The sequence below is a fragment of the Lipotes vexillifer genome, unplaced genomic scaffold, assembly GCF_000442215.2.
Source record: "Lipotes vexillifer unplaced genomic scaffold, Lipotes_vexillifer_v1.1 scaffold311, whole genome shotgun sequence".
Lineage (NCBI taxonomy): Eukaryota > Metazoa > Chordata > Mammalia > Artiodactyla > Lipotidae > Lipotes > Lipotes vexillifer.
The window spans coordinates 7,603,109-7,626,512 of NW_006791012.1; the positions used below are offsets into that span (position 1 = coordinate 7,603,109).

The 23,404-nt window shown below is 35.7% G+C and overlaps 1 protein-coding gene across 1 annotated transcript in view; it reads right to left on the reverse strand.

Moving 5' to 3' along the window:
- Positions 1-541: 541 nt before the first annotated feature.
- PAPOLG (poly(A) polymerase gamma) overlaps positions 542-23,404 on the reverse strand; it is a 31,625-nt gene continuing 8,762 nt past the window's right edge. The window contains exons 5-22 of the mRNA XM_007464144.1: positions 23,193-23,302; positions 21,932-21,985; positions 19,949-20,060; positions 17,103-17,192; positions 13,857-13,995; positions 13,149-13,221; positions 12,245-12,365; positions 11,815-11,899; positions 11,349-11,402; positions 8,155-8,274; positions 7,617-7,726; positions 5,551-5,672; positions 5,130-5,305; positions 4,633-4,721; positions 4,333-4,553; positions 3,083-3,148; positions 2,842-2,898; positions 542-1,054 (exon numbers count right to left, since the gene is read on the reverse strand). Of these exons, the coding sequence (XP_007464206.1) occupies positions 956-1,054; positions 2,842-2,898; positions 3,083-3,148; positions 4,333-4,553; positions 4,633-4,721; positions 5,130-5,305; positions 5,551-5,672; positions 7,617-7,726; positions 8,155-8,274; positions 11,349-11,402; positions 11,815-11,899; positions 12,245-12,365; positions 13,149-13,221; positions 13,857-13,995; positions 17,103-17,192; positions 19,949-20,060; positions 21,932-21,985; positions 23,193-23,302 (1,898 nt within the window). The 3' untranslated portion in view covers positions 542-955. The remainder of the gene's footprint in view (positions 1,055-2,841; positions 2,899-3,082; positions 3,149-4,332; positions 4,554-4,632; positions 4,722-5,129; positions 5,306-5,550; positions 5,673-7,616; positions 7,727-8,154; positions 8,275-11,348; positions 11,403-11,814; positions 11,900-12,244; positions 12,366-13,148; positions 13,222-13,856; positions 13,996-17,102; positions 17,193-19,948; positions 20,061-21,931; positions 21,986-23,192; positions 23,303-23,404) is intronic.

Below are 23,404 nucleotides of genomic sequence, written 5' to 3' on the forward strand. Positions count from 1 at the left end.
TTAAGTGATGGTCAGGAAGTATCATGCCAAGTTAATCGTACACTTCAAAAATACAAGTTTGCCATACTTAAAGGCATCTTACTGTTGATGCCGGAATGAGTTGCTCCTCAGTAAAAAATACCAGTCAACTAACAAGAATGGCATAAGATAGAATATGTAACAATTTCACCGTTCATATACTGACTTTCAGTATCCTGGTCATATTTTGATTCTTAATAAAGATGCATTTCAAAGGCCTCCATGGGAGGTAAAATATAGAGAATTTATGGTGCCCAACTCTTATGTAATCACTGGACTAATCCTCCCTGGTAACTATGCAACATTTGGATAGAAAGGCACAATAAAAATTTAAATATTCCGTGTGCCAATCTGAGAAAAAATAATTTAAATCAACAGAACAGACAATAAGTACATCTACACAAATGAGGAAAGCAGAGGAGATACCTCACATTCATTTATCTCAGGTTTCACAAAGTGGCTTCAATGATAAAGTAAATGTGTTAACATTTGGAAAATTACATTTTTTGTTTTGTTTTTTGTTTTCAACTTTTTTAGTTCTATACAATGATTACAACATAAGACTTAAAAAAAAGAGGGGGGCGGTGTTCAGGACTTGTTTTATCAGTGTCCAGAGAGCCAAGAACTGGTTCCCACAACAGAGAAACAAGCATCGAAAGTTAAGGCAGTAAAACCTCCAACGCAAAGCCATAATATTGTAGATGATAATTTGATAGCAGGTGATCCTCAGAGAACTGTATGTAGCAATCAATGAGAGAATGCTACAGCATCTGCAGGTCAAAGTGTGAGAGTTCAAAAAACCACTTCAAGGTTGTTAGGCCGATGACTGTAACTTTCACCTTATTTTATGTATGACAGCCACCTCTATCTTAAAAAGAGTGGCTGCATCTATGCCACTAAATGATTGCATATTCACTTAAATAAGGAGGCACTGCTTTTACCGATTTAGGGTCAGTCGAATGGAATTTTTGATGACACGGATGTTATTTGCTGGAACTGGAGATGATGAATCTGGTAGTTCTTTACTGGGTAATCTCTGTTAGAAAGAAATACAAAGTAGGAAAAACAAATACACATTATAAAGGTCCAACGAGTAAATCAGTCACAAAACTCTGAGTTTTTTCCCAAATGCTTTAAGTTCCTAAACACTCAAGTATGTGTTGAATATTTTTTCCCTATGTTCAAGTCCCCTTGTTTTGGGGACTTATTATTTTTAAACAGGTGAAAAGCAGAGGGATAGGGAAAGGGCAGAAGTGGGAGGACTGTATGAATAGGAAAGAGGACTTTGTTTAATCAATTGCCACTTCTAGACTGAGAAATGCATAAAGAACAAAGTCCTCCTCAGACTCAGGCAATGTTAAAGAGAAATAGCTGAAGAGCATGGTCACTAAACAGGAAATTCTTGGGGTGCAAGGTGAAAAAATGAGTGTGTGATACAGAGGAAACCTTGATATCCAGTTATATCCTTCAATTAGTTTCTGTAATACATTTATGCAGAAGAATAACCCAACTTGTGAGATAATTAAGTTTTTAGGAAAACCAACTTTGTAGTCAGGGTAGGTAACTTCAGTGATGGTAAAATTCAGGGACATCTATATGAGGGCTTTTGAAGACACTAAAGATTATTATATAATGAAGGCAAAGTCTAAGACTGAGAAACAAAGACAGAAGCCTAAAATACAGATAGTTAGTTGTCTGACAGAAACAGCATATCAGCTTCTTGTCAAGAGATGACTGCAAGAATTAATTCTCCTCGCATGTTACCTTGGCTAAACAAATTATATCATACACACATCCATTCAAAAAAAAGACATGAAAAATTTCAGATATGCATAGAAGTAGAGAATAGGAAGGACAATGAAGACTTAGATGCCACAATGAAGACTCAGACATTATTAAAATTTTGCCACATTTGTTTGGTTTATGCCCCTTACCCTTTATACTTGAAATCTTTTAAAGCAAAACCCAGACATGTCATTTCACACTTTAATATCCATCTCAATGTTTTTTTCCATTACCATACATAATATAATTATACCCCTCTACTTTTTGTAACCCACTCTTATGTTAAAAGAAATTTTACAAATTCTACAACTAATAGAAAGTATGAGGACATTTTCTATTTTGCTTTAGAATTGCCAATACATCCTGGGGAACCTGGCAGGGTGACAGTTGACTGTGATGAGAAACACTTTATTATTTAATGGGGGGTGAAAAATAAGCCATTTTGTTTACTGTAACCTCTCAAAGAAGGGCTTCTTCTGATTTACACAAGGCCGATTTTTTTGAGCACCTATAATATTAGCTTAAATGGTAATCCTTTGAAAATAAATTTTTAAATTGAGATTTAGGGGCTCTTTAGCTCATGTTTTAAAGGTACTTACTCTGAATACCAGTATATTTGGTTCCTCCAAAATATTAGTAACTATGGTCCCCAACTATCAAACCTAAATTTTGTCAGTAAGCAGTGGTGTACAACAAAAGACTATCGAGTGTTGGTAAGAAATTACTGTGCTGAGCACTAAACTGCTTCTTTAAAAATAAATGAAAACAAAGGTTGAACATAACCTGCATAAATCGTAAAGTCTTAAACGACTCCCTCTTTTCTAGACTTTTGAGGTACATACATTTAGGATCATACACTTTGTTTGCTATTTCCAACCCAACTTCCAACTATACTGCTGGTCTTTGAGGACAGGGACAAAATCTTACTACTCTTTTCCTCACCCCGTGCGAGGCTCTTCTTAGTAAGCTTTTTGTACCTGCAGATTAACCTATGAATTTTTACCTGTGTATTTTATTACAAATAAGACTATCTATTACCTTTTTGCGTGATGTATCAATAGTTGGAATAGGCATACATTCTCCTCCAATGGCATCCTAAAAACAGAATTACATACAAGTGAAAACTTTCTTTCCTATATGCAAATGCTTATTTCTACATGAAATAAAACATAACCAAGAGCTGACAGATATAATCTGATCTACTTTTGAATATAGTACTTTTCCTGATACATGGCTCTTTAAAAGTAAATATTTTGAAGCACACTATTGATATACTTACCACTGATTTTCTTTTTCTGTCTTCAGCAGCACGTGATTCCTTAAACGTTGATTCAAGTCGAATAAACTAAAATATAAACATTAAAATGAGTTGCTATTATTACCTATAAAAACCACATCTATATAAACTGAGAAACTAATTAGTGACCAGGCTAACATCAAAACTATTACGGGGACTTCCCTGGTGGTGCAGTGGCTGGGAGTCTGCCTGCCAATGCAGGGGACACGGGTTCGAGCCCTGGTCCGGGAAGATCCCACATGCCACGGAGCAACTGGGCCCGTGAGCCACAACTACTGAGCCTGCGCATCTGGAGCCTGTACTCCGTAGCAAGAGAGGCCGCGACAGTGAGAGGCCCGCGCACCGCGATGAAGAGTGGCACCCGCTCGCGGCAACTAGAGAAAGCCCTCGAACAGAAACGAAGACCCAACACAGCCAAAAAAAGACAAAAAAAAACAAAAAAACAAAAAACCTATTACGAACATGGTTTGATGAGGGAAGAGAATTTAAATTAGACAATTCAATTGCCACCCTTAATTTCTAAAGTTTTATCTTTTTGTTTAATCTATCCAGATGATAATGAATAAAAGTTTTACCACCACCTACTGGAAGCAAGAGATCAACATTATAACACAATAAACATGACTGATTAGTTACCAATAATGCCTTTATGTAAGTCAAGGAGAAACGAAGATCATTCAAATTTTTAGACACATTAGTAATTTGAATTTTTAATTAATTTTTATTTTTGTCTGCATTGGGTCTTCATTGCTGCAGGCAGGCTTTTCTCTACTTGCGGCGAGTGGGGGCTACTCCTCTTTGTGGTGGGCAGGCTTATTGCTGTGGCTTCTCTTGTTGCACAGCATGGGCTCTAGGTGCACGGGCTTTAGTAGTTGTGGCACGCGGGCTCAGTAGTTGTTGCTCACAGACTCTAGAGCGCAGGCTCAGTAGTTGTGGCCCATGGGTTTAGATGCTCCGCGGCATGTGGGATCTTCCCGGACCAGGGCTCGAACCCGTGTCCCCTGCATTGGCAGGTGGATTCTTAACCACTGCACCACCGGGGAAGCCCAGTAATTTGAATTTAAGATGAACAATTAGTATTATCCTATTAGGGTTTAGGTAAATACTCTTTTAAACAGTCAAATCCTAATGGAACACTAAGATAACTGAAGAATTTTAGTTTCTTCAGCACTATTTTAAGTTTACTTTGAAAAAAATCAACTACTGAATCACCACTGAAGTTGTAATTTTACCTTTTCTATGTCTTTCAACCTCTTAGAAGACCCATCTATGGATGGGGAGTGGGATCTTTTGGGGGTAACATTCTTAGTTATATTTGACATTCCATTTAGATGTGGCTGCCCCTGGGCAGGGTTGTGGGGTGTTGTGATTCTAGGAATGACATTTCGTCCTACTACAGTAGGAATGGTACACACAGCTGGAGGTGATACAGCTTTTACTGCAGAGTCAACTTCTGAAAAGGAAAAAAGAAAGATTTCAGTAATTAAATACAAATGTAGTATATCGTTACCAAAAAAAGCATAGATACCTACTTGCACCAATGACGGGAATAGACAGCCCTTGAGCTGGCGGGACAGTCAGTGGCTTTTCCACAACTACAGCAGCAGGCTCAGCATTATTCCTGTTAAAAGTGTGAAAATATCATCATTAAATGATTTAAATAGTATGTATTTAAAACACTCTTACTTTAACATTTAAGATAATTTCTTTCAAGTATTCCTAACTTTAACGTTTCACTGAAGGAAGAGAAAAGGGTACGGAAAGGAAGAGGACCCAGGGAGAGAATTAACAGAAAAAATTAAAGGAAAACCTGCACATTTCTGTGTACTTATCTACTCCCACATACTCATAAACCTATACCATGCCCCAGTGGATTACTACAAATTGTCAAATAATTCTAAAAAACTGACTACTAACTGGCAAAATAAAATCTTTTTACAGTTAAAAAAAAAATGTATTTAGCAAAGGTATAGAAAAGTTTACATTATCCTCAAACTGAAGACTGAGAGGAAAATTTTGAAATACAGACCTTTCTGTCTCTGCTGAAGGAGGAGTATCAGGCTTGGAGGGCTTGTTTGTAGACACTGGGGAATTAAAAGGTGTTCCATTATCAGTGTCTCTGGAGCTATCCAAACAATTGCTATCCAGAGATGATCTTTTGGATTGAGGTCCACTTGAACTTCGACTGACATCAGAAAGACTTTGCTGAAAGAGGGGAAAGCTTTTAGGATTTCAAAAAGTAAAAGAAAAATGACTGGTTTCAATTCTGAAGTACATATAACAAATTATCTTTGGTGATTAATGAAGGTAAGATTTTAGTCCTAGATTGAATTGTCTGTACTTTCCCTCTTTCTTCTCAATAGGTTTGGGCATTGTAAAAATGCAACTTTGGTCCCAGGATCATTTGTCTGAGTTCCACTCAGATTGGAGAGTTACGAGTACAAACTCACCTTTTTCTTCTTCTGAAGAATCTCTGCGGGAAGGTAGTGATGAAGTTGTTTTTTTTTAACATGAGTTGCTTCAATTTTCATTCCCTCCTTTAGCATGTTTATATTGTTTGCCTGTCTGTACACTGTAACAGAGTAGGTATGTTAAAATGGGGAACTTCCTTCTGAACCAAGGGCTCTGTTTTCTTTTTCTGAAATACATACCTTTAATATCTCCACATCACTACACACACACACATTCCTCTTACAGAACAAATACTTCCAAAACATTTTCACAATGTCACAACCCTATTCAAGTACTGACTAGTTTTCTCATGTCCAACTTCTAAGACTTCCCCATAATCAAATCTAACAAAATAAATGTATGGAAAAAAGGCTTTTTCCAAATCTTGTTTTCTGCTACTTTCCCCAAAGGCAATGTCTTCTCATAATTATTTGCCCAAGTCTGAGCTAATCCTAATACCAAATATCCAAGATGCAATTCAAGCTCTCCTTCTCCATGAAGCTTCTTTTTCTACACCAATCACAGAATGTTAGACATGAGAAACCATCTAAAAGTACATCCTTATTATACAGGTGGGTAAATGAGGCTCAACAGCCTTGAATGCCTTGCCAAAATTGGAATATACGTAGCCCTAGATCCCCAGTCTGGTGCTTTTCACTCCTTATAAGAAAATCATTTTTATTAACTACCATATAAATATTTAATGTATGTTAATTGTGAATACCAAATTAGATTATAAGCTTACTCAAGACAGGGATGGGAGGTTTCTTTTGCACAGTTAACTACTGTGAAATGTAATTATTTAATCTCTTGGGGCCTCAGTATCTCTATCTGAAGAAGAACATTTTATAAATCTATAATAAACAGAGCTTCCCAACCCCCTCATTTTGGAAAAATGAGTCCAAATTAGAATGGAAAAATTTATATCTATGTTTTCATTCCAGATTGCTTATAAAAGAATCACCAGGAGTGCTTGTTCAGTGTGCAGACTCCTGGCTCCACTCCCAGAGCATGTGATTCAGTGGTTCTAGGTGATGCACAGGAACCTGGATTTTCATGACAAATGTGAGTGCTAATTCAAAAGAATTTAGAAAACTCAGATGAGCTAACCAAGAATATTAATAGTATGACTGTACACTATTCCAGATTATTAAGACAACTCCAAATTTGTAACAGATATATTAAGATATTCCAGGGAGATATTCTTAGGGAGCTAGATGTGAAAGACCCTTTTCACTGATTCTGAAACATATTCAGCAAGCCTGTACTGAATGATAGTTATTTCATGTAAAAAAAGTAAAAAGCAAGTCGTCTTTATGACTGTGATTACAAACACTGGCTGTGCACACTAAGAATCACCTATAGAGTTTCTTTAGTCTTCTTTTTGTTTTAAAACAGTTAATACATTTACATGGTACAAAACTCAAAGGGGGGATTTCCCTGGTGGTTGAGCAGTTAAGACTCCACACTCCCAATGCAGGGGGCCTGGGTTCGATCCCTGGTCAGGGAACTAGATCCCACATGCATGCTGCAACTAAGATGCTGCGTGCCGAAACTAAAGATCCCGCACGCGGCAACAAAGATCCCATGTGCTGCAACTAAGACCTGGCGCAGCCAAATAAATTAAATAAGTATTTAAAACAACAATGACAACAACAACAAAAACTCAAAAGGGTTCAAGAGTATACAGTGAAGTTGCCTCACTCCTGTCCACTAGACACACCTGGTTCCTTGACCTAAAAGCAACCAGTTCTGCCAGTTTCTTTTTTAAAAAAACTATATATCCCTCCAGAGACAGTCTATGTATTTTTAAGCAAACATACATATATTCTTTCTTTACACTGGTCTGCAACCCCCCACCCCCCCGCCCACCAACAGGTCTTGGAAGTCGCTTCATCATGCCTTTACTTTTTTACTAGCAGAATTTATTTTCATGATATAGATGTTCCATATTCATTTAACCAGTTGCAGAACTTTAAAAAATATAGCCAGCCAGATCCTAGGCAGGTGATACTGCGTTACTGCCAAGGTTGAGCACCACAGCTCCATGATGACAAAGTCTTACCTGTATCAGTAAATGACTGTATATCATATGTCAAGTCTATATTAACACTTTCTGCATTTTCTACTCTCCGAAAAATTATTCCAAGGAACCACATTGATACGTAATTGTTGCTATAAAATAAAATTTAAGAATTTCCATTAATTTTTACAATTTTACAGATGCTATTTGGTAATTAAAACTTGGTCTATGGAAGCATAAATACAAATGTCAATGGTTTGGCCAAATTCTTAAAACTGACACCAAGAACACTGTTAAGTTATCCTGTGTTATTATACAAGAGGATTAAATGCTTCGAAAATGACTTACTAAATATATATTTAAAGATGCTCCAAATATTGTGATGGAGTTTTTTGTTGGGGTCTGTGGGCTACCAACATAGCATGTACTTAGTTTTAATGCATGACAACTCGTGATCAAGTATACAATGTATTATCCTCCATCAATGCCTGTTAAATAGCATCTCACAACTGATCTTAAACCATGCATATTTCGGATACCATTATTTTAAAAATATGATATTAAAAAATAATTAACTTACTCTTTATGATGTTCCTTATTTCCTGGGAATGATTGGGGATTTACATGGGCAAGAGTAATAAATTCATTCCGTTCCAAATTTCCAACAAGTACACGTATTTTAGATTCTACTAATCCAACCCTAAAGTAAAATGACAAGATTGTTCCATATTAAATGTGGAAGCTACATCCAAGTAAACCAAACAGCATATTAGCTATGATGCTTTACAGGGTTCATTAAAAAAATTCAGTCCAATATTTTAGGGACTGTTTAAAATACCATTCAAGTAAATGAGAAGTTACTTAGTGAATTTCTGTTTCCTCCCCTTTCTTTTTCAAGAAGAACTGATCTATTTAATGCATTCCTGATCTAAAATACCCTGCCTTTTAAGACCACAGAATAGTCATGATTGGAGCATGAACAAAAACTGTTTGTTAACCTGGTTCTAAATCTTTTTCTACTTTCAAATCTTATGCCTAAACCCTAAGGCTAACATATATTTAAATAATGTTAACAAAAAGAGCTAATAACTAGCACTTAATTAATGAAATAAACGTGCTCTAATCTTTACAAAATTGATACTAGATATTAAATTTTAAAAAGAATTCACTAAAATCAGATCAGATACTACTAAAACATAGAAAGTTTCATCAGGGACTTCCCTGGTGCCACAGTGGTTAAGAACCTGCCTGCCAATGCAGGAGACATTGGTTCGATCCCTGGTCCAGGAAGATCTCACATGCCGTGGAGCAACTAAGCCCGCGCACCACAACTACTGAGCCTGTGCACCAGAGCCCGCGAGCCACAACTACTGAGCCCACGTGCTGCAACTACTGAAGCAAGTGCGCCTAGAGCCTGTACTCTGCAACAAAAGAAGCCACCACAATGAGAAGCCTGCGCACCGCAATGAAGAGTAGCCCCCACTCGCTGCAACTAGAGAAAGCCCGTGCACAGCAATGAAGACCCAATGCAGCCAAAAGTAAATTTATTAAAAAAAAAAAAACTTCATCAGATACCTGCAACTTTACTTTCTACCTCACTTAAATGTTACTGTCACTTATTTTATTAACTTATTAATGATTTTATGAATTACAAAGAATAACTACAAGAACATTTTCACATTTTCAAATGCTTGAAAAAGCTTACACATTATAATTATGTGTTCTTCAACAGCAGATATACAAAACACTGAGTCACTCCTCTGTGTTATCTAAATAAGATGTTGGCAAACTTTTTCAGTAAAGGGCCAGAGTAAATAAATATTTTAGGCTTTGTGGGCCATACGTTTCTGTCACAACTATTCAACTCTGCCATGCAGCAGGAAAGCAGCCATAGACAATACATAAATGAATGAGTGTGACTGTGTTCCAATAAAACTTTATTTATAAAAATAAGTAGCAGACTGGATTTGCACTATACCATAGTTTTCTGACCCCTAATCTAGACAAATAAAATAATGTTTTAGTGAAAGGATTCTTTTCAGGTCTCTTTAAATTTTTTCTTATTTGTTTTTTCATTCGTTCATTCATTCATTCATTCATTTTGGCCGACCAGGGATTTGAACCTGTGCCCTCGGCAGTGAAAGCACGAAGTCCTAACCACTGGATCACCAGGGAATTCCCAAGGTCTCTTTAATTGTCAATGAAATAAGCATTAAACCCTTGAAGCAAAAACAGGACAGTAATATGTTTTCCCTTCCCAAAAATCAGACCTGAGGAAAGCACAACCATCTTTGGTGGTCTAACAGTTTCTGCCTGATGGAGCTAGTGAAGTCAATACACTGGAGGCAGAAGGAATCAGTTCAGATGCGCTAGAAAGAATGTACTAGTCCGTGACCAAAAATATCTCCTCTCCGTTGCCAGAAGCTTAAGATTCTGAAACCTTTCATGCCACCATCTCCTAAATTAAAAGAATATATGGGCTCATACAACTCAATATAAAAAAACACAAACAAACCAATCAAAAAATGGGCAGAAGACCTGAACAGACGTTTTTCAAAAGAAGACATACAGATGGCTAACAGGCATATGAAAAGATGCTTAAAGTCACTAATCATCAGGGAAATGCAAATCAAAACAACGAGATGTCACCTCATGCCTATCAGAATGGCTGTCATCAAAAAGTATACAAATAAAAAATGTTGGGGAAGATGTGGAAAAGAGGGAATCCTTGTGCACTGTTGGGGGGAATATAAATGGGCACAGCCACTATGGAAAACAGTATGGAGGTTCCTTTAAAAACTAAAAACAACTGCCATATGATCCAGTAATTCCACCCCTGGGTATATATCCAGAAAAAATGAAAACACTAATTCAAAAAGATATGCACACCCCAATGTTCATAGCAGCACTGTTTATAATAGCCAAGACATGGAAGCAACTGAAGTGCCCATCAACAGGTGAATGTATAAAGTTGTGGTGTATGTGCAAAATGGAATACTACTTAGCCGTAAAAAGAATGAAATTCTGACATTTGCAGCAATGTGGATGGACCTGGAGAATACTATACTTAGTGAAATAAGTCAGACAGAGAAAGACAAATACTGTACTATATCACTTATATGTGGAATCTGAAAAATAGTACAAATGAATGTACATGCAAAACAGAAACAAACCCACAGATACAGAAAACAAACAAGTGGTTACCAAAGGGGAGAGGGAAAAGAGGAGGGACGAATTAGTAGTATGGGATTAACAGATTTAACTATGTATAAAATAGATAAGCAACAAGGATATGTTGTACAGCACAGGGAATTAAAGCCATTATCTTGTAATAACTTTTAATGGGGTATAATTTGCAAAAATAATGAATCATTATGCTGTACACCTGAAATTAATATAATACTGTAAATCAACTATACTTCAAAATACATATATGTGTATATATAGTCTAGGGGTGTGTGTGTGTGTGTGTGTGTGTGTATGGTAATAGGCTAGGTATCAGAATCATTCAAACTGCCTCACAATTTTGCTTAAATCTGACTCTGAGAAGTGACAAAAGGCAAAAATCTGTACATATATTCTTATCTCATGTCACTTCCAATTTGAAACATTAATTTGATGGCATTTCTTAAACACTGATGCTTCATGGTCAAGTACAACAGTCATCAATAAGATTTAATGATTTTGAAAATAGAGAAAGTGTTTTAGAAATGATAAAGCACCATATAAATATGTTATCATCACACAGTAGGTAGAGAACTTGAAATGTCTTACCACTCTAGATGATTTTCTTCTGTTGATGCACTGGCAGTCAATACTATATAATGTCTGTGAAGAATTTTCAGCAATAATCGGGGGAAAAAGCCAGAGAAACATTGTTAGGGTCTGACCTTCCATTATTTCTTTTTCTTTTTTACTCTTTCTTTATTACTCCTTCTCCCTCCCAATGAACAAAACAGCTAATACAGGCACACATTTATGAAAATTAAAACATGCTCTGATTTTCACAAAATTAATTCTCGACCTTGTAATTAAAAACAATTCACTAAACCCCAAAACCCACAAATACTGGGTTAGACACTACTAGAATATAGAGACTTTCTCATTACCTATGGTTTCTGCTAACCTATTCTTTACCTCACTTAAAATATAAGTGACGTCACCTATCGTGTGTTAACTTTATAAGTTTAACATTCTTCTTCCTTAAACACACACACACAAAATGCAAAATTTCAAATACCTATACTTTTGGAAAAAATTTGGTGGCTCAAGGAGTTTGGACCAATCTGATTTCCCTTGAAGAATTTCATCTGTGACTGCGAGACCTAAAGAAAGAGAGACAGTGATTTTGAAAACTGACCATCGTATTATCAGCTCCTGTGTGACCCTACCCCCAAAGTTCTAACCCCACCAAATCCCTGAGGAAAAAAAAAAAAAGTGTAGATTTATTATGCTCTTTCTTAGAACATAAAAGTCAATTTCAACCAGACTGGGGTGGCTCTATTTTTGGCCTTCATATTATCATATATTTTGCAAAACCAAGTACTTAAAAAATACACATTTGAAATCACTTTTAGAAATAATAGGCATAACTTGCAACAGAGAATAAAACTGTTGTCAATCAAAAACTCATGGGAACATGTAAAGGGTAATAGGGCGAACAGGTTTACCTTGTTTAAATTCTTCTACCATTACTGTTCGAGTTGATGTGGACACATTATACGTAGAATTCTGTTGTGGGTAGGCAGGGGTGATTATGGGCATGAGATGATACCTATCTGATGGATTTACCTGTGAAATTAGAAGCAGAATAATTGATCTATTCTCCTATTTCAGTTGTCCTCACTTCATTTCCCCAAAAGTCTGAAGAATATGAAATATAAATTTAATACTACATCTCCTCAGTTCTAAGAAGTACATTTCCCCTCTCCAACTTCAGTTATTTCTGAAGTCAGATGTGTCTGATAAAGTTAAAGAAAACTCTGCAGAAGTTTATTTCTCCCCCAAAAAGCTGTTAAATGGATGGTGCAGCTTATAAACAGTGGTCTTTTAGAACCAAGGAAATACAATATCATAAGTGCAAAAAGCATTATCTGGTCCAATGGTTCTCCATCCTCTTTCTGCACCTATTCAACAGATGACTTCCCCTTGGTTACTCAGAGGAATGAGTACTCACTCTAAAAGCAAATTAAAATGCAAGGTGAGTAAGAGTTATGCTATCTTGGAACCATGAATCTGCTTTAAACTGTACTGCAAAGTACATCTTTTATATACTTATTTTATTAGTAGTAACTAATTACTTGTAAGACAGTTTTTAACAATAGATTATAACACCTTGGTTGATATACCCACTCAAGTCTTATATGGGTGATTTTTCATGACATAACATTTGGATCGGAATTGGAGATACAAATCATCTGCACAGATAAAACACAGTAGAGGGAGGGAAAGGACTATAGTTACACAGAAGGAAGATGAACAGGAACAAGAGGAATTATCCTTAACTAGATTGCACTTTACAGAATCATCCTATTCCTAAAAGGTTTTAATGAAATGCCGTAATAAGTCACATACCCGAGGATCCCAAACTGGCAAATTCAAATTGCTTTCTTCCGGTTGCTTTAGCAGCACAGGATTTGGCCATTCCCTAACAAGAAATAAGCAAATAAACTCACATAAGACCTCATTTCAGGAACTATATGAAATGTTAAAATCATTAGATGCTGCTCCAACTTTCACACAGCAAATGTTTTGGGTATTTGGTATTGAAAAAAAAAAAGAAACTGACAAAGGAAGGGAGTATACAAAGGAAAAAGCTGCTTATTTTAAAGCAGTGTTCTCTGAAAGGGCAAATACTACTTTGCCCATTAGCTGTAACTAATTTAAACCTGAATTTTTTCTTTCCTTCTCATTTGCTTTCATGGACTTAACTCTGATAATTTAATAACAGCAACAGCTAACATTTACTGAGAATACTCCAAATAAATTCTGTGAAGCAGCTACAGTTATCATCTTTAGTTTACATATGAGGAGATCTTAACCTCTATATAGCTAGTAATTGGCAAAGACTACTCTCATAAGCTAAAGGCCCACATTCACAGTCCCCCTAGAAGAAAGCACCATCTGGGGTCCCATCATTGCCTCAATTTTGATGTTTTTAAATTTAACTTAAAAAAGGAATGTAAGACGACAAAAGGTGTAAGCATAGCTCTTAAATTTGCAAACAAATTTACATACAGGCAGAGGTTAGTAAGTAGTGAAAATATGCATATGAATACTTACCACTTGGAAAAAACTAAGAAGAACTTATGAACTAAAGTAGAAGCTGCTGCATTTGGATATAATTGGCAAGTTCTTGCAACTAGCATTGCCCAGGAGACACCACCAAGGAATCCCAACATGTTGGAATAAATACCACGTCCTAGAAAATTAATACAGTTGTTAATTATTGTTAGGACCTACTATCCATGACATTCAAGTGTAAGGAACAGTATAACTTCCCTCCTAAGATTTGCTTGGAACTTTTCCCCCTTATAGAAACATTAAAATCAACAAACAGACCTTCATGTTAGGCTCACATTCTTATCAGTAAACCCTAAGCTGCTCATCTTAGCCCCTACTTTGCCCTCCAATACAGACATCTCAGTTCCCTGCCTCAGTTCTGACTGTCCAACTGGGCTCTACTGATAATGACATTGGAATTTCCCACCTTTCAATATTTGTGGTTGAGAGAGATGAAAGGGAGGAGGAAAGATATTCAGAGGGTCCACAAGTAGGGAAGAAAAACTTTCAACAGTACACTAGTTCCCCCTTATCTGTGGAGGAAACGTTCCAAGACCTCCAGTGCATGCCTGAAACATGGGATGGTACTGATATTTATGATAAAGTTTAATTTATAAATTAGGCACAGTAAGAAATTAACAATTATAAAAATAGAACAATTATAACGATGTACTATAATAAAAGTTATGTGAATATGGCCTCTTTTTGTCTCAAAATATCTTATTGTACACATTTAATGCCCTTTCCATCTTAACTGAGTACTTATCACTAACTGTGGTTATAACGTTTTAAAAATTAATTAATTAATTAATTTTTGGCCGTGTTGCGTCTTTGGGGCTTTCTCTAGTTGCAGTGAGTGGGGGCTACTCTTTGTTGCAGTGCATGCTTCTCATTGCGGTGGCTTCTCTTGTTGCGGAGCATGGGCTCTAGGCGCGCGTGCTTCAGTAGTTGTGGCACATGGGCTTAGTTGCTCTGTGGCATGTGGGATCTTCCTGGATCAGGGCTTGAACCCGTATCCCCTGCACTGGCAGGCAGATTCTTGACCACTGCGCCACCAGGGAAGTCCCGTGGCCATAACTTTCGCAGTTTCACAGAGGTGAGACAGCAAAACTAGCACGTATTTCTTTTTCTTCCTTTACATTTTCATGATAGAAGATTCGTTCCTATGTAGATCTTAGCAACCTCGACCTATGGTTTTTTCCCTTCCTTAAGTTGGTAACTTTCACCTTTTCACTTAAAGGAAGAACTTTACGGGCTTCTCTTTGGCAAATCCAAGTTGTCAGCATCACTACTCTTGCACTTTGGGCCCATTAATAAGTTAAATAACGGTTACTTGAACACAAGTACTGCAATACCATCTCTGTCCCAGGCAGGAGAGCGAGAGATTTCATCACACTACTCAGAACAGCATGCAATTTAAAATTTATGAATTGTTTATTTCTGAAATTTTTCCATTTAATATTTTCAGACTTCAGTTGACTGCAGGTAGTTGAAACTGCAGAAAGCAAAATGGCAGATAAGGGGGGACGACCCTAATCATGTTCTTGGGCATTTAAAAATTCAACTGTAAAGTTGGGGACTGACTTCAGTATTGTGCAAAAATTTGTATATCTCTCCATAAAGTACAATACACCATTGATATTACTCATTTTCTTGAATGATTCTTTTTTTTGAATGACTGTTTCTTACAGCAATCTATAAAGAAGCATTACCATATTTCATCAAAACTAAGATGTTCTCAGTTATTATATAATATAGATGATTTTATGTCCCATTAAGAGAAAAAAATACAAAATATCATTTCAGTTATGTTAAATGTGAAAAACATGCATCTAATAATTGACAAAACATGGTATTTAATCTATAAGGAAAAACAAATTGTTCATGATACCCCTTTACTGCAGATTACTTTACCCTGACTACACAATATAATTGAGCCCAAGGACAAATTCTACTTGCTTAAGGTCTTTTTAGATGTGTACTGTCCTATATGGTAGCCACAAGTCACATGTGCCTATATATAGTATTTTTTTGGTAACAGCTTTATTGAGCTATCATTCACATACCATAAGATTCATCAACTAAGTATAAAATTCAGTGTTTTTTATTCTATTCACGGAGTTGTGCAATCATTACTTTAATCAACTCTGGAACATTTTCATCACCCCAAAACTTTAACAGTCACACACCTCTTATTTCCCCCAAGTCTTCCCAGACCTAGGCAACCTCTAATCCACTTTCTACCTCTATAGATATGCCTACTCTGAACATTTCACATAAATGGAATTATACAATATGCAGACTGGCTTCTTTCACTTAACATAATGGTTTCAATGTTCATCTATGTTGTAACATGTATCAATATTTCACTCCTTTTAACTGCCATATAATATTCCACATTATGAATATACCACATTTTGACATTATTAATAATGCTGTGAACATCTGTGTAAAAGTTTTTGTGAGGACCTATGTTTTCACTTTAGATATTTTTTAATTTTAAATTTAATTAAAATAAAATAAAATTTAAGTTCAGTTCCTCAGGTGCACATTTCAAGTGCTCAACGGCCATATGGTTACTGTATTGGACAGCACAGATATGAAATACTTCCATCATCACAGAAGGTTTGATTGGAAAGCACTGTTTTAGATTGTAAAACCTGGTGCCAGAAGTGCAGCACAGCTTAAATGTAGTTACAACTAATACAAAATGTGCTATGCCAGCTCAGGGCTGGGTCTTTTATGAACCACATCCTATATATATATATATAAACTAGTACAGTTCAAGGCTTTATTAGAAATGAGTGTTGATAGGTAAAAACAAAAGGTTAAAACTATCACAGTAGGTTCTTCATTTAATACATTTACTGAACACCTGCTATACACCAGCCTCTCTGCTGGTAATGGGGAGACAGAGATAATAAGATGGTCCTGTCCATAGAGAGCTCGAACACAAGTAAGGGTTTTATTCTTCAAGTTCTAACTCATTCTGACTCCCTGGCTGCAACCCAACATGTAAAGTCAGGGGCTTTTAGTTTTCACTCATGGGAGAAGAAGGTAAAGTCACACATCAGAGCACTGGTAAGCATCACACCTGAAAAAGAAATAGCTTCTCCAAAGCTTACTGCACCTCAATCTCCCAAGGTATCAACAGGTTCAGGAATTCCCATATGTGCTTCTACCATGAGCAAGTTAAAATTATAATTTTATAATGCAAACGTAAAATAAAAGACTTGGGATACTTACGTTTTGCCCATAGTTTGACTGCTCTTAGGGTGAGTCTGAAAGTTTCTTTATTTGGCACTAAATGCAAAATTTCATCAGTAACTCTACACCCTGAAAAACAAAGCATTCATTTTTCATTATGCAACAAATTCCAGTTAATTCAAATGTCCTTCTAACTTTGACTCTCAAATGCTAAAAATAGCAAAGCTACTAAAATATGAGGTTTAATTTCTTTATGTACTTTAAATTATGTACTTTAAATGTAGCTCTTATATAAGAGAAATCACTTTGCTTATAAAGAATTAAAAAGCACACGGGTTATAATCCAATATTAAAATAAGAGATGAGTCTGAATATCTTTTTAGCTTTTTTCCACCTTTGGCTTTACTGTTAATCAAATGCCTCCAACTTATAAAACTGTTATTGCTTTAATGCAAACCTTATCCACAAATACTGTGATTTACTGTTTCACTCTGGAAATACAGCAAAATGCAATGATTAAGTTAAACAAAATACTGGGTTGGCCAAAAAATTCATTTGGGTTTTTCCATAGCAGCTTATGGAAAAACCTGAATGAACTTTTTGGCCAATCCAATATAAACCAGTGGTTCTCAAAGTGTGGTCAGTGGACTGCTGGGAATCTATTAGGTCAAATCTATTTCTATAATATTAATGCTTTCTTTGCCTGTTTCACTGTGTTAACATTTGCACTCATGGTGCCAAACCAGTGGTGGGTAAAACTGCTGGTATCTTAGCAGTGAATCAAAGCCATGGCAACAAACTGAAACAGTAGACAATATTATCTTCACCACAAATTTGCAGTTAGAAAACAAGAAAGGAACGTGTGTGATATTTGAACATTTTCAAGGTAAGCTGAACTATCTGTTTTTTTCAAGGAACACCAGTTTTACTTGAAAGAGTGATTGACAAGACAACTACAGTTATTCATACTTGAGCATTTAGCAGACAGTTCCTAAAAAATGAACAAAGTGAGCTCCTCACTTCTAGGAAAACAAATGACAAAATTTGTTACCAATAATAAAACTTGAAGTTTCAAGTAAAAATTAGAATTTTGGACAACTGGTATCTGCTAGTGTGAGCTTGACAGCTTTCCAAGACTTAGACTTTTCTAATGAGACTGGTGGTGACATTAATGAATGTGATTTTTTAAAAATTATTTTATAATGAAATGTGTGTTAACATTTAGATGATCCAAATAACTTTGTGAGCCAGTATTTTCTAAATGACTAAAGCATGATAGGACAAAATCATGCATGGGTAAAAGATCCATTCAAAGAATAAGACCAATAGATTTTAATGCAACAGAGTACAAAAAGTTAACTGATACAGTTTTAGGTTTGATATTCTAATTAACACTTTAAAAAGATCACTTTTATTCAGCAAAAAAGGGAACAAACTACTGATGTATGCTACAAACATGGATAAACCTCACAAACATTATGCTAAGTGAAAGAAGACAGACACAAAAGACCACATATTACATGACCCCATTTGTATGAAGTGGCAAATCTATAGAGATAGAAAGTAGATTAGTGGTTGCCTGGGATTGGAGAAAAAGGAATGATTGCAAATGGGTATGAGGGATCGTTTGAGAATCGTTTCGTTGAGATCGTTGAGAATGACGAAAATGTTCTAAAATCGGGTTGTGGTGCACAACTCTGTGAATATACTAAGACTACTGAATTGTACACCTAAAAAGGATGGATTTTATGGTATGCAATTACTCCTCAATAAAGCTATTGAAAAGAAAAAGGAAATTGGGCCTCCCTGGTGGTCCAGTGCTTAAGAATCCACCTGCCAATGCAGGGGACATGGATTCGAGCCCTGGTCCGGGAAGATCGCACATGCCGCAGAGCAACTAAGCCTGTGCGCCACAACTACTGAGCCTGTGCTCTAGAGCCTGTGAGCCACAACTACTGAGCCCCCATGCCACAACTACTGAAGCCCACACGCCTAGAGCCCGTGCTCTGCAACAAGAGAAGCCACCGCAATGAGAAGCCCAGGCACCGCAACGAAGAGTAGCCCCCGCTCGCTGCAACCAGAGAAAAGCCCGTGCACAGCAATGAAGACCCAACACAGCAAAAAATAAACAAAATTTTAAAAGAAAAATAAATAAATAAATAAATAAAAAAAAAGAGGCTTCCACCAGAAAGAAGTTTAAAAAAAAAAAAAAAAAGGAAATTGTCATCAGTCAAGTTTTGGTGTAGTATTAAAGAATACCCACAATTATCTGAAAAGGCTATGAAAATACTTCCTTTTCCAATTACATATCTTTAAGAGGCCAGATTTCTTCCTATACTTCAATCAAACAAAATTTTACAAGAGACTGACTGCAAAAGCAGATATGAGAATTTAGCTGTGTTCTATTAAGTCAAATATTAAAGAGTTGCAAAAATGCAAAAAAAATGCAAAAAAATAAAAAAGCCATTCTCACACAAAAATATATTTATATTCACTTATAATTGTTATTGTTATTTTAAAATGAACTAATAATTAAACACCTTAAAATTTTCTCAGTTTTTATTTCTAATATGATAAATTGATAAATATAACTCACATAAACAGAAGACCCTGCGGGGGGGGGGGGGGGTCCTCAAAAAATGTTTAGAGTATAAAAGGGTCCTGAGCCCAGTAAGTTTGAGGACCACTGCTATAAACATTAACATTTCAAGTAAATTTGTTTTAAGATGCTTAAATGTGATCAGATTACTTGTATAAAGAAAATTACATCATTTTTAACTGAGTTTGTCTAATTCTTAAAAAGTCTATTAATAGTTTTGCAAAAAGATCTCTATTCGTTTAATTGTTTTCAAGTAGGTATCTGAGATTTCTCTTTAGAAGCTTACCATTTAGGCTGCGAATACACCTTATATCAAGGCTTCTCAGTCGAGAGTCGTCTCTTAGATCTAAATTATCTGATATGGTTTGTATTGACAGTCTTGCAAAGACTAGATCAATCTTTGGAAAGATGAAAAAAAGAGAGAGAGAGAGAGAGAGAAATATTACTTTTTCTCCTTTTAGTCCATTCTCCCCCCTTCCCACCTCAAAAATGTAAAAAGTTCTAATTATTAGTTTGGGAAGTTCTACCAAAACTTCCAAAGGCCTATGCAAGTAATATCACATTGGAAAATCACTGCAAAGTTTTGGGAGAATAATTTTCAAATTAAGGGAAAGCATTTTAATTTTGCCAATCATTAAAAAAAATCAAAACCTTGTAAGTGAATTTCTAGATAAAGATGGCAGATCCAACACATTTACATTCACTCCCTCTTGAAACCCCACTAAAATACCAGCAAAATTTTGTTTTTTTGTTTTAGTTTTATTTTGTTTTCAAAGGCATAACCCACTAAGTCAAAGAGAACAGAAGGAGACAACGGTAAAAACCATGAAATCTGGAAAGCAGATGGACAAATGGTAACAGACTCAGCAGATCTAAGGAAGCAGAGATAAAACATATTATATCTGGGAAATAAGGACAGGAAGCTGTAAATAAGTTCTTAAATAAAAAGGAACATTTAGAGAATAAAAAAGTATTCTTAGAAATTAAAAATATGATGGCAGAAATGGAAAACGAGAACATTTAGAAGATGAGAAAACCCCAAAAAAGCAGAACAAAAATATGAAAATGTAGTTATAAGTGGGAAGGAAGAAGTAAAAACAAACAAACAAAAAAAAACACGGCAGTCCTGGGGGTCCAACATACAAATGTTAGGAGTCCCAGAAAGAGGACAGAAAACAAAGGCGGGCAAAACAATTGAATTCAATACAATTTCCAAGAACTGAAGGACAGGTATTTCCAAACTGAAAGAACTACTTGAGTGCCTTAGCACATTTGGCTGAAAAGACACATACTAAAACAAAGTGTATTACCATAAATTTTACAACTATGAAGACCAGGGAAAAAAGAAGAAAAGAAAATCACACAAGTGGCCAAAAAGGCAAAATAGGTCACATAAAAACGATGAGTAACCAAATTGGCCTCACGCTTCTCAACAGAGTATGGAAGCTAGAAGACAATGAAGCAAGGCCTTCAAAATTCTGAGCAACATTATTTCCCACCTAGAAGTCTATGCTTAGCCAAACTATCAATTTGGTGTGAGAACAAAATAAAGATATTTGTAAACATTCAAGATCTCAAAAATATGTGCTCTTTTTCAGGAAGCTGGTGGATGAGTGCCACTAAAATGAAAGTAAGTCAAGAAAGAAGAAAACTCAAGAGAGAAGCAAAAGGAAATCCCAGGATGACAGAAGAAAGGTGTCAGAATGACAGCTGTATATCAGTCATGGAGAACAATCAGTGTGGATTAGAAGAAGTGAGAAGAATCAGTGAGATATTTTTTCAAGACGATAATGACAGGACACCTGAGAAATCCAAATCTATTTAGCGGAGATTTAGACAACTAGGAGAGACTGAAATTTGAATTAGTCAAAGTATAAACATCAAGCAAATAAAACACAAAACATTAACTCCCAAGAAAACAAAAGCCACACAGCAAAGAATGGCAACCTAGTACATTTTGTGCTCAGTTTTGAACATTATTTATAAGACCATAATAATATGAACACTGAATACTGCTCCAACTAAAACTATAATAATATAATTATTTTAGGAGATTATGGGAATGAGAAGGATGTGTATAAACATCTTGGGGGTAGGGATGGAGGCTGGTTCCTTTTCCATGGTGAGGAAGGACTCACCATGACCAGACTATTTGAGTCCTTAAAATTTGTGCCTATATAAGTCTGATTTTTAAACTATAAAACAAACAAACAAACCCATATAGGTTAAATAATTCAATTATAAAGTCAGAAAAATATTTAACACTTACTTCAATTCCATCAAATTCAAATTTTATAACAGGCACAAAGGCATCTTCTACAGCCTACAATAAAAGAAAACAATTATAACAAATAAGGTGTAATCCTTTATCCTTCCCAAATGCCAATAACATGAATACTTTTTCTCCCAATTTTTATTTTAACTCAGTAGGAAAACTGAAAATTTTCTTAGTTTCTCATTCTACCTAAGCAAGCACTTCTACTTTGTGACTGTGTTGTTTAAGATACGCAAAATGTCCATGACAGTAGTTACCTAACATATTATCCTTCTAAAAATATTCATCAGAAACTGGCAGGCAGAACTGCTATCATCTGGGTATTTACTGTTTGTTGAACTTAGCTGAAAACTGATTATTTACAAAAAGCACTAGTGTTAGATATTAAAATATCAGATCCCATGACTTATCTATCAAAAAAAATCTATATCATTTGGATCTAGTAGAAACGTTTCTCTGAGCCTTCTTTAATCCCCCAACCTAACCATTTTTTTTTTCTTTTTTGTACATTTTTTGGCCCCACTGCCATGTGTGGATCTTAGTTCTCTGACCAGGGATGAAACCCTCACCCACTGCACTGGTAGCTTGGCGTCCTAATCACTGAACCACCAGGGAATTCCCCAACCTAACAAATTCTTAACCTCCTTCTCCATTCCCAGACACCCAAATAACACAAATCCTCTGAGCTTTGCCTTATCCAAGCACTTGAGATTGCATTAAAACTACCTGTTTGTTTAGTACCCCCAGTCCCTCCCTCACATAAACTATCTTGTTTGCTCTTGTATTTGTGGGACTAAGGCCAGGATCTGATGAATTATTGGTGCTGAAATTTTATTTGCTGAATGAATGGCTAGATATACACACATAAAGAGTTACTAGTTGAACCTTATACATAATGAGCCATTTGCTGTGCACCAACCATTTATCAGATATTATAGTAAATGATTTATGTAAATTATCTCATCAATCCTCCAAAAAACTTTATAAGAATGTTATCACTAGATCTTCATTTGATAGCTAAGGAAACTGAGACTCAGAGAGCATAGGTAACTTGACCAAAATCCATGAGCTAATGTGTGGTAGATTCTAGATTCAATGCAGGTGTGTATAACTAAAAAGCCCGTGTTTTTTAGTCACTACTGTTATTTTAACAAGATACAGCAACTTCTTAAGAAATACGTCAACCATCCTAAGCCCTAGCTTTTGCAGTTATCTGTTAACAAATTCAAAGTATTAAATACGAGAAGATACTCACTCTTAAGTTTCTAATGCCATCTTGATGTTTCAATTTTTCAAAAAAAGATTGAAAAAAATCAGATCTCTCCACATGTCTTGGAGCAACACAAAGTGCATCAATGTCAGCTCCTGCAAATCAAAGTATTTATATCAAGAACAGTATATTGAATATGTATTACATTTTTGTATACACAAACATATGTACAGAAGAAACTATGTAAGATGAGTATA